The sequence below is a fragment of the Parus major genome, chromosome 1 (assembly GCF_001522545.3).
Source record: "Parus major isolate Abel chromosome 1, Parus_major1.1, whole genome shotgun sequence".
NCBI lineage: Eukaryota > Metazoa > Chordata > Aves > Passeriformes > Paridae > Parus > Parus major.
Genome location: NC_031768.1, coordinates 19,720,939 through 19,733,291, shown reverse-complemented (window position 1 = coordinate 19,733,291; position 12,353 = coordinate 19,720,939). Strand labels below are relative to the sequence as shown.

At 39.4% G+C, this 12,353-nt stretch overlaps 1 protein-coding gene across 1 annotated transcript; it reads left to right on the top strand.

Annotated features, from left to right (window-relative positions):
* Positions 1 to 2,590: 2,590 nt before the first annotated feature.
* CLDN34 (claudin 34) lies at positions 2,591 to 11,041 on the top strand. The gene is made up of 3 exons (XM_015617510.2): positions 2,591 to 2,731; positions 8,938 to 9,073; positions 9,953 to 11,041. Exon 3 carries the CDS (start codon positions 10,011 to 10,013, stop codon positions 10,653 to 10,655), a length of 645 nt encoding a protein of 214 aa, XP_015472996.1. The 5' UTR covers positions 2,591 to 2,731; positions 8,938 to 9,073; positions 9,953 to 10,010; the 3' UTR covers positions 10,656 to 11,041.
* The last annotated feature ends 1,312 nt before the right edge of the window (positions 11,042 to 12,353 follow it).

Here is a 12,353-nt window from a genome sequence, read left to right as displayed (position 1 = left end):
AGAGATGTGTTGAATTTGGTAGAGGTGTTTGTTTCAGCTCTGAATTTCACAAGTTTTAAAGGACAACTTAGTTTGGCCATAAAGGTAAACAGTTAGGAAAGGTGTTCATGGAAATACTTTCCTTAGACTCAAGTGGTGTTTTAAAAGGCCCATGTTTAGGCTTAGTGTTGGATTTGGAGAGTTTCTGGTCTGATGATCTGCTGAGGACAAGCAGGGAGTGACCAAGAATGAGGATGCAACAACTCTGATCCCCAGTTCACTGATCACAGAGTGGCAAGCTGCTGCAGGGACACTGCTATGCTTCCTGGAAGAAATAGCCTTTGTCTCAGAAACAAGAAGTGAGAAAATATTTGTACCTGAGCCTCCGAGCTGTTTGGGGGCTCTCTCAGCTGCCTACGTGGTCCCGCTGGGCAGTGGATCTTGCACTCGTTTTCAGTGTCTTTTTTTCAGGCTGGTTTTTCAATGTGTAGCAAATACAAGGAAAAATAACTTGAAACAAATATTTCCTGTTCTGTGGTATTTAACAATGAAATTGTAAACCACAGAAGAGATTGGGCTTGATCTAAAGGTCTTTGAAGTCAGCAGAACTATTTCCACTGATTTCAATGTGCTTTGGGTCCAGGCCATGGAGGAAGAAAGCAAATGTTTTCTGCCTCAAAAAGTATTAACCATTGACATTCAAGAAACAATGAAGTCTTAAGTTTAAAATGTGTTCCATTAAATAGTCAGAAACTTAGTTAATTTCTATCTTCTTCCCAATAATTTGTCACTATTACACTAAAAAGGAATATGTTTATAGAACCCATAATCATACACTGAGAAGAAAAAAAACTTAGTACTGTCATTTGTTTCCTATCTTCTTCCATTCTGTTTTGAGTGTATTGTATTTCTCACTAATGTAATGATGCTTATGCTGGCTCTTATCACAGATTGAGCACTGTAGATTTCCAGTTGAATTAAACTTCACTGTAGTGATGGTGACAGACAAATATATGAAAGTCATTATTTTTCAGTATAATCTCTTAAACATCACAGTGGGTTTGGTTTTGTTGTTGTGTTGGTTTTGTTTGCTTTTTCTTTTTTTGTGAACTGAGAAGAAATAGGTCAGAGACAGAGAATTTGGTAAGAATTGTTCTTCTGAGAGTGGTGTAGGGGATGCCCCTCCTATCACAGGGGGAGACAAGGGTGTGGTGCAGCTCCATGTGTAAAATCAGCAATGGTTTTGCCTGCAAATTTTGTCCCACACAGCTATTAAATGCAAGAAAAGGAATCTATCTGCCAGCTGCCTACTGCCCAAGGATGCTGTCCTTGTGAATCAGCAGCCCTGTCAGGATGTCAGAAGGCCATCCCGAGTCTGGCAGACGACAGCAGCCCACCAGGGTGTGTGTGCTGGGCTTCCTGTCACGCAGCAGCAGAGCCTGAGCAGCTGAGTTTGCCTGTGCACCAAACCAACCCCATCCAGCTGTGAGCAGCCAGGGAGGAGATCCCAGGCTGGAGAGCTGCAGGAGAGAACAAGACTCAGTTGTCATGGCCAGGCTGCATTATCTGCACAAAGAACCAGTGAACTGGCATCAGCTGGAAGATACAGCAGAAGAGGATTAAAGGTGATGCAGAAAACAGGAGGACATGAATGAATGACATTTTCTAGCCTTCTTTAGTGATGGCAATGACCAGCCATTGTGCATGTTACAATGACAAGGATTTTTCAGTGAGAAGAATTTTTCAATGAGACCTTCACATTTCAGGGTACTTCTATGAAATAAACTTGTCTTTTGATACCAAGCTTTGAAATGTCATAGAATCACAGAATATTCTGAGTTAGAAGGGACCCACAAAGATCACTGAGTCCAGCTCTTAAGGGAATGGCCCATACAGAGATCAAACACACAATGTTGGTGTTGTTAGCACTGTTCTGTAACTAACTGAGGTAGTGCATCATTTGGAGTTTATCAGAGTTTAGAACAGAGTTCAAAGAGAAGAAACCAGGATGGAGTTAAGAACTTTCTTCCATTTTGTAAGAGCCATTGTTTACATTCATGGGAAAACCATGAAGCAAGGCAAACATCACAGAATTTTAAAAAATGTGTGTGTTTTTCTAAGCATCTGATAGCAAGCATAGTACTGTTTGTACTAAAGTATGGGTGCTGCCAACCAGAGTCTGTCAAGAGAACAGTTCGGCTTGAATTTTTTCCTTAGAAAATGTCCTCTTTCTCCTCTCTGTGTATTTCTTCCCTCTGCAGAGCTGCGCTAATTCAAGTTGCATAATTTGCAACTTAAGAAGAAAAGAAGAAAAATCTAACAAATAAAGGATTATTAAACCATTTTGTTTTCTTTCAGATGAGAATTCTGTGTCCTTTGGGCTGTCAGACTGGGGCATCACGGTGGTCTTAAGCTGAAAAGTCACATAATCAAAAATGTAGATTTTCTGAAAGGGTGTCTTACAGAAGACTGTCATTTCTATGGGTTATATATATGTTTTGGTAAGTGTTTTAAAGCAATTAGAATAAATGGCATATGGAAAAGCTTTCATATTTTTATATGTTAATGATTAACTGACTTCCTACATCTTTGTTGACTTAGTGGGAGAGTGACAAGGAACTGAGAGGTACCTATTTGGTAGCGTAACAAGTTGGACAATTTGCACGGGCATTTTTTTCCACCTCCCTTTTGGATCTTGCTTCATCCAGCTGACACTGCTTCAAAGCCTTAGGCAGCTTTCAGACTCAGAGAAGTAAGTTCCCCCTTTTTTTTTTTTTTTTAATATTACTTATTTTATGAAGTGCTGATAGAGAACAGATGGGGAGAGATTTAAGTATTTCTTTCTTTTCTATAAAGAATGCTTTCCTAACTGGGAATTGAAGAATTAAGTTTTCAAGCATTAAATCATAGAGATATTGCTAAGAAGAGACCTTTGTAATTACTATACTGTTGGGTTTTTTAAATTCCCTTTTTACTGAAAGACTTACATTAAACAAAGGATTTGATTAGTAAACCAAATAAAATTCCAATAAAGCTGCATCTAGGCTATAATACTTTTCAAAAGCAGGATTCAAATGAATTGATTTAGAAATGCCTGTTGATTTAGAAATGCCTGTGATGCCTGGCATCATCTAATTCAAAAATATTTGCTTAAAACATGAAATAAGTGAAACAATTGAATTTCTGCTTACGTGGGCTGGGAAGAATAATTGTATGCTTATTTTATATAAGAAGAGTTTATCATGAACTTTCCCTTTAAGCTGGTTACAAGCTGCAGTAGAATTCCTAGTTTTTTGGCAGGCGAGTGGGTTCAGACAGGGAGACTCAGACATCCAATGTTGGAACATTTTTTAGTGTATTTTATTTTAGCTGTGCTATCATTTACTAGGAAGCAAGTATAGTCTCCTATCCTTTTGGAAAGCTCTCCTTGCACCCATTTCCTCCCATGTATGAAGGAAACCTCACCAGTAGGTTGCTGTGAGCAGGTTGCTGTGTGCAGGCTCGGTGCTTTCCCCCTGCCTCTTCCTTACATGCCTTTGGCTCAGGGAATGCTCCTGCCTCCCAACCACTGCCTGTGCAGTGCTTTCAGGCTGACATTCAAGTTTCTTCAGGAGTTCTAAATTTCTCCTGCAGCTCCAGGAAGCTTTAGTTGCTGTGTTTTTGGCTGGGAGGTGTGACATCTTGGGTGACATCTTCCCATGCCCCAGGTGTGTGTTCAGTGCCCTCATCTTCCCAGTTGTGTGTGAGTTCTCTGGGACCTAGATGTGGTTGCCTTATTTACACTACTGAACCCTTTTGTTCTTTTATCTGTGCCAGACACCCAAAGCAGGCAAGTTTTTGGGTTCCCTCTGCTTGCTGAAGCTTCCTGAAAGGATCCCATCTCAACACAGCCAGGTTATCTGCCTTAGTTTTTCAGGGGCTGTCATTCCTGGAATGTCTCTAAAGTGTTCCACTTTGGCTCCAAATGCAGCTCCCTTCAAGACAGAGACAAAACAATCTGTAGCAGCTCTGATAATATGGGGTCATCTGGGTCCATCTTACTGCCTACCAGCCTGCAGTGTTTCCTTATGTAACAAGAGTTCAGGATGGGCTCAGCCACAGAAAAGCAAATTAAGGTGTGAAAAAACAGTGAAAATATATAGAAATTATCAGTTTCATTTTGTCCTATTATCAAAGCAAATAAAAACATTTTCCTGAAATAAGCAAAGGACTTTTACACAGCTAAGTTTCAATGTATTCTTATTTGATGGAAGAGAAATGAAGATTTGGATTTGCTTAAGCTTGCTTGTTCTGAAACACAGTGAATAAATGGAAGCAGCAGAGATATAACATTGGACATTGACATTTGGAGGGACAGGGGACATAAAGCATGTTAAATCTGGACATATCCTACAAATCTGGACAATGACTTTTAAGACTCTAGGCCCCCCTAGTTTGTCTTTTCTAACTGAAAATAAGTATGTGACAGCTAAAATCTAAACATGAGATATCAGAGTTCAAGACTTTGTGAATGTCAGGAAGATGTATTCAAGGAATGGGTCATACATAAATGAAGCTAATTTTATTTCTAGGACAATAGGAACAAAAGAACTTCCACACTGACTATTTGAAATGTCTGTTAAAGAAGGTAGGAATAGACTGATTTGTCCAGTGGTGGCTGATTTATCCTGGACCACAGCTAGTAGATGGCTTTAAACATAAAGCTGTCCTTCAGCCAGAGCTGTGCTGAAACAGTGGTGGCAGAAGGATAAAAAACATTTCTGAAGCTCTCTTCTACACACATCCAAACTCAAGGATCCTAAGGCATGAATACAGTCTTTGAATATCATGTCAAAGATCATGCAATTTGTGTAAGACTTCCACAGATTTCATGACAAGACCCAGCTCCATCTCACATTTCCCCGCATTTCGAGTGTTTGAGATCTTATGTTGATGACTGGCCTATCCAGCTCTGCCTGGTCCCAGAGGGGTAAGAGATACTGCAGAGGGGATGCTGCTGCTGGGGAATGTATTACCCAGCACACACCAACCAAAGGACCTCTCCTAAATGGCAATCTCCCTTCAGTGCCTCTGAAAGCTGCAGCCCTCTTGTTCTCAACCCATCATATGAAATGATGAATTTAAAGACAAGTCTTGTAGGTGATTGTGTGGCTGGGGACACTTCCTTATGCCACCCTACCATCTGGACATTTGTCCCTGGCACAGGCCTTCATCTCCCCAGGAAGGAGCCTGAGACCCAGTAACCTGAAGGGCCCAATTATATTTAAATGCATGAATTAAGAAAGTTTGATATCTTTTTTTCTCTCTTGCTCCATAAGTATCTGTTTCAGGAACAGGGTGAGTTTTAGAAAGCAGATCTGAAACCCAACAGATGCATATAGACTACTGAATGTAATTAAAACAGCTTTCTGGAAGACACAGTATTAGAAGTGAAACACATTTGGTGCAAATGAGGTTTCTCTACCTTCAGAATTGATATCACAGCCCCAGTCTTTTGTTACTAACAAGTACTGGAAGTAAAAGAAGTGTTGACAAAATTTCAAGTTTCTCCATTTCTCCATTTCTGTTTTTTACTGCTGCTGAGAATATCAGGAGGTGAGACTGTGGCCACAAATAAATGATCTATTCAACTGCAACATTTTGTTTTAGTGTTTTTAAAGGTAAGCCTGAAGCACAGATGACCCAAACCCCTCTCTATGAAACCACTTGGCAGTTCTGAGAGCAGCTTGCTTTTATTTTTTTCTCCTAGAAGCAAGCTTGCAGCTGTAGGAAAGTCAACATGGCTCTCAGGCATCCTCTTCATTTCTTGAAGCTAAGAGTGGGAAACTCATACTTTTCATACAGAAAAAGAGGTACTCACTGTGCCATACTTAATTGAAGTAAAATCAGCAATAAATACAAAAGGATCCTCCAAGTTTGAATGAATACACTGACATGTATCATCTTTTACTAGTAACTTCTGTCTTCTCATTGCAAATTTGCATTGAATACTAACAAATTTACATTTAATATGCACCCCCTATGAAGACAGGCTGTGAAAGCTGGGGCTGTTCAGCATGGAGAAGAGAAAGTTGTGTGAGGAGCTCATAGCAGCCTTCCAGAACCTGAAGGGAGCCCACAGGAAAGCTGGAGAGGACTCTTCGTCAGGAACTGTGACAGGACAAGGGGGAATGGCTTCCACTGAAAGACAGTAAGCTTAGATTAGATATCAGAAGTAAATTCTTTATTCTTTATGTGAGGGTGGTGAGGCAGTGGAACAGATTGCCCAGAAAACTGACAGACTCTCCATCCCTTGAGGCATTCAGGGCCAGGCTGGATGGTGCTCTGAGCAACCTGGTCTGGTGAGAGCTGCCACTGCCCATGGCTGGGGGATTGGAACAAGACCTCTTTAAGGTTCCTTCCAGCCCAAACCATCCTATGATTCTGTGATTCTGTGATGCTGTCTTGCTTTTACTATAGTTAAAAACATATATGTGAAGGAAAGCCCTTCCAAAAGAAGGAAATGAAAGATATATTTAGAGAGAAAATGCCTGCCAGGTGAGAAGCCTGTAGAAGCAGCTCTCTGTTTTTTAGCTACTGTTTCTAGGCTTTCCAAAGACAATCCCCAGAAGCTGCTGGGCTGCTTGTTGGACTGAACTAAGTAGATTTTAAATGAAAATACAGATGAAATCATGAGACACTGAAAGATGCCACTCAAAACTACTTCTCACTTCTTTCAGTGAATAGGGTTTTCAGTCAGGATTTTCATCCACTCACAGACACCACACAGACCTGGCTTGTTCCTGCTGGCCAGATTGCCCTTGTAGGCTGACTCCATCCCGTGAAGTAGCTGGTCTGCAAAGTTGGAATGCTGAAATCTGCAGCTCTGAGTGAGCTCTTGAATCAGGAAATGCATGCCAGTGACACCACCTAATTACTCAGAAGATCTCCTGTAACTGACTGAATATGAGTTCATTTGCCTTGGGACATTTCATCTAGTGATTGTCTTACATCATTGTATTATTCAGACCGTATAGGTAACCCTACTACACCAATTAAATGAATTCAAAATATTTATGTAATTACTAAAGCATGAAACTAGCCAGTGCTGTCTGTGTTAGCACAGCCTTTGTGACCTGGGCTTTGAACTGTTTTATCCAATATAGCTCAAACATGCAGGGAGCTTTCACATTTTTTCTCCCAGAAGGCTGAAAAGAGCATTTGCATGGGGACAAGAAGTTTTACTTCAATTAAAATAAATAAATAAATAAATTAGAAATTGGTGGTTTTTGTTTGGTTTGGGGGATTTGCTGGCACTGCTGGTGTTTGAGCCAGGTTCAGCACCTGCATCACCCACCTCCTGTGGATACAGGCTTGTGCAGGGTCATCCCAAGGTCCAGCTGAGGCAAAAGCTGACAAAGCCCTGACCCAGGCCCTGCTGTAAATCCCAGCCTGTTGTGACCTACCTTCCCTCCCTCCTTTCTTTCCTCTTGAGCTCTCACAGCAAGGGAGTCGCTGGAATGGCTGAAATCCTGGAGGACGACGCCCTCTGCAGCTCGCTCCCAGTTTAATTTGGCATCTGCAAGAGAAAAAGTCGTCTGGGGATTTTTTGGAAGTGCTTGCCACTGTAGTTCTGAAAAATCAATGTATCTGTCTACCCTTGGGAGAAAAGGAGTTTCCCTGATCTTCTTTGCCCAAACGTTTCCTTTAAAATCAATGCTTCTGGAAAGTCATACATACCTGTTGTCTCTTCATTATGACAGCAAAACCTACAGTATGTTTATTAGTATTCATAGTTATAGACTGGAACCAAGAACCAGAACACTTTTTTTTCAAAAAAAAATAAAATAAATTAACATGTTTTCATGCATAAAGAAAAATCCTGTAACTATTTTACCTTGATATTTTGTTCCTTATTTTCATGCTGAATCTCAGTACCAGGAGGTCATTAAGTATAGACTTCTGTTTGACTTTCCAAAATAGACAAGTATGAGAATTTTAATTTAATTTAATCATCAACTTAAAAAGTATTTCTTTTGAACCTTAGTTTTTCTCTAAGTCAGTGATACCAGGATAGATCAAATATGTTCCAGCGGGCAGGGTGTGGAGAAATGAGCCAAAATGAATCATTTCCTACATAAGCAATTTTTTGTATGTCTAGACATCTGATAACTCATCTAAAGCCCATCTTGTTAGCTGCTTATTCTTCAGTGTTCTCAGAACTTTTGTATAAGCCTTAAGTTCTTTCATTCTGTGTGTTTGATTGTTCTGTGTTTTTTTGAGAATCATAAAGGGAAAAAAAGATCTTTCCCTAATTTTTAATTTTATAATTCAATTCTGGACATGATTCTAAGTATCTCAGCACATGCAGGCTTGATAGTGGGCTCAGAATTACATTTAGTCTCATTTAATTCTGTGAGCAGACAGTTGGGTACATTCAATCAATAAAGTTATATGCTGATAATACACTCTGAAAAGCTGTTGATGATAAGGATTCACCTGCTGACATATCTTTTATGACCTTGATATCAGCAAGTTGTTTAAATGAATGTTTATGACGTACACAAGAACTGTTGCAGACATATGGGCTCTAGACAAAATGTTATCTTTATGTGGTTTGGCTTCTGTCTCATCCACTGATTCCAAGAGAAGCCGAATGGAGTTAGCACAGGACTCCTCTGCTTGTGCTCTTTCCTGTCCAGCACCTTCCTGTCGCTGGACAGGAACAGAAATAATTTTATTTTGAGGTGGAACTGGGACAGAAAGAGGGGCTCCGGTGCTCCATGCCTGGTAAAAACATTTAATTAGAAAGAGGGGTTTATAATCATTTTGTAAATGACCCAGCAAATTCATAAAAGTGTTTTAATTGGTTTCAGTTCAAGTAGATAAAAATACAAGAGACTCTTCCAGAGTAATTTTCTCCATGCTTGAGAAGATTAAACGTGCGCTTGCAATAATGGAGATTAATATATCCCACAGGAAATCAGTCCTATTGGAGATACATAGATGAACTGATAGGCCAAAATGATAAAATTGCAGATGTTGCTGTGTTTGTCTGGCATCAAAAATCACTCTGTCCCATCCTCTCATGGCTGGAATCACCTTCAGGACTGAAGTAAGTATGTAGTGGGTACTGGTATGAGAAGATAGACACTATTTGCTTAAGGCCTTATTGTTATGAACGTATTTCTTTTTTAAGATTTCCACAGGCGGATGCAACTAGATTGTATTGCCAACTGATTCTGGTTACCTTGAGATCAGTAAACAGAAAAATTGTTACTTTAGTCTTTAATGTTCAGTGGGCAAAACATGGTGGCAGACATATCTTATTAGAATCAATTTGGTACAGTGTTTCTCCAGTCTTGAATGAAATAGGAGCAGTAGAAGAAGTATTTTAGAAAACTTATGAAATGCACAGATCCCTAGAACCTGTCAGATTTACATAAATTAGGGGCCACATCTTCACTTATCACAGATCATTCCTATAAGTATTCAACAAATTGTACAAAAGACATGGGCAATTAAGTGTTGATTTGTTTCTTATTTTTTCTATTTTTTTTTTTAATATAATAAAACCCTAATTTGCACTCAGAATGTACAGTCAGCATACAAATCTTAAATCTGACTAAAATATTTTCCAGCACAGTTTAGGATGATTAAAACTGGGCAAACTGGGAAAATTATAATATTTATATAATATATATATATTATATAATAATATATAATTTATAATAATTATAAGTGGGATTTTAAAAAATGAGATCTTTAGGGGGGCTATTTAGAGACTCTTTCTCCTCATGTGATACCATGACAAACACAGAATTAAAACCTGTGTGTTATTTGTCCATGGATATTAAATTTCAACAGTTCATTAAAGTGGGGGAAGATGACTACCATCTTCCCTCCACACAAACATTCTCTTTTTCACTGACAGGTTCACCTATTCACCCAAATAATAATTGCCTCTGTCATTTTTTTTTTTGTTTCTTTGCAGTGCCTCTCTCTCTTCACATGGCAACTGTGTCTGTGACAGAGCAGGAGAGCTGCAGAGGATGAGCTCCCTGGTCAGCACCTCACACCTCCAGCTTGCTGCCTTTGCTCTGGGCACCATAGGCTGGATCCTGTGCACTGTTTCAATGGGAATTGTGGAATGGAGAGTGTGGCATGTGGACAACACCACTGTCATCTCCTCTGGCATTGCCTGGGTGGGGATTTGGAAAGTCTGCTTCATCAGTTACCTTCATGTCTCACCTGGCTATAGAGAACAGTTTTGCCATAAATTCAGTGGCTATGACTCCTTCATCCCCTATGAAATTTATGTTGCTCAGGGTCTCATGTTGATTGCCATGTTCATGGGCTTGCTGGGACTGGCTGCTACAATATTTGCTCTGAGAAACGTGTATATGGGAATCACTCACAAAACTCTCATTGCTCCGTTCTTCCTGGTGGGTGGCTTCTTGTACATATTTGCTGGTCTGTGTGTCCTGATTCCCGTGAGCTGGAATTTCTATTCTGTAGCTCACAACCAGAGCATAGCTTTTCCTCCTTCTTACTACATGCCCTCCAGTCCAGAGGCACAGGAAGCTGGTGCTGCCATTCCTGTTGGGATTGTGGCTGTCATCCTCCTGCTGCTAAGTGGGACATTTTCTCTCTCATACAGATTTCCCATGACTGCCAACACTATCACGAAATCCTGAAGGCACAAATCTCCCATGCTGTTTCAGAACAAGAGCATAGTCAAGAGATAGGGACAGCAGCATGAGTGGTTGTAAAGTTAAGTTTAATTTTATTCTATAGTAGCCATGCTATTTTCCTATATGAACCAGTTGAGTCACCATCTTAGTACTCACCTATTGCCAGAGGTTTGTTTTTGAGATAATTGCTGTTGAGCAGCAAATGTGATTAAATTTTGCCAGTTGTCCTCTTTTGTATATACAAACATTACTGACTAATTTATTTTTTTGGTGTAAAATACTTACTATGCTTAAAGAGCTGACTTTGAATTAACTGTCCTGTAAGAAAAATGTGAAGTAACATGTATTAAATGTGAATTTCTTTCCTTGTTGGTACTGAACTCTTTTGTTGTCTATTTAGTTACATCAGTAGCAAAGTATGCTTCGTGACAAGTCAAGACTTTTAAAACCAATAATATGATTTTCATCATGGTTGTGTCAAATGACTTTTCCCTGAATTGTCTTACAAATGTCTTGCCAGATTCTCCTCTTCCTCTAGGGCACATAAAGAGCCATTCCTTTATTGCTTCTGTTTTTCTTTCAAGCTATTTGCATTTTATGTTGCAACATGTTTGCCTGTGGGGAAGGTGTGCTCTTCTAACTGAGGCAGAGCCAAAAAGTCTGCAAGTGTTTGCTTCTTCATCTGACACTTCATTGAATCCAAATGTATTGCAAAAGACGGAAATAACTTGTACAAGTTGTTACAAAACCAGTGTCAAAATCAGTACTCTCAGTAACCAGGAATACTCAGTGCAACTTTCAGGTATGATTCATCTGATGTAGAAATCTATATCCAAACCAGTCACTTCAGGTTCTGTTTATGATCGGTGTAGAGACAAAGACTGCCTTCTTCCAAGATGCCTAGAATGGCTGGGAGATTACATGCTCCCTAAAAACCTTTTAACTCACTGTAATAGCCATAGTGACCACAGTTGCTCACTGTGGCACATATAACCAAACTTCACCCAAGAAAAAAAGAAAGAAAAATGGTTCAAATACTGCACTAAGGGCAATTAAAAAAAAAAAAAAAAGTGTAGAGATTTGGATGAATGAACCAACAGTGTTGACAAACAGATGATCTCTTGAAAGAGGTCCTCAAAATGTTGTTGCACTATTAAAAAATGCTACAGAAATCTAAGTAATTTAGTTTTACTCTTTTAATTGTCCTCCATTTTTAAAAAATACTCATGGAATCAGAGAAAGAATAATTTTTTATTTTTTTTTTTAATGTAATAATTTTTGCAAGAGAGGGCAAACTGCCAACAAACAAGGACATCTTGCTGGTGGCTGTTACTACTCCAGCTTGTTCTAGAGGTCCAGTTTTTCCTAGGCATCTTCCCTTGGGCTTGGCTTTGCTGTACTGACTGACAATATAGGGACTCCACAGCACTTTCATTTTCTCTCCAGGCCCTTCTGAAACAGCAGTTTTTCTCATCACTGGTAATGTTTTCATTGCTACAAGAATCTATCTTATGACTTTTCTGATGTTGTAATATAATTTCAAGTGGTGTTTCAATGAAGGCAGTTTAATAGCTCATTTCTTATATATTGTTTCCAGTTTGGTTCCTAAAGTACATTCTTTACAATGTCAGTAGGTTTTACTCTTAAAGGTAAAAATCAGTACTACTGTCATCTCTTCCCTCAGAGCCTTCAACAATATTA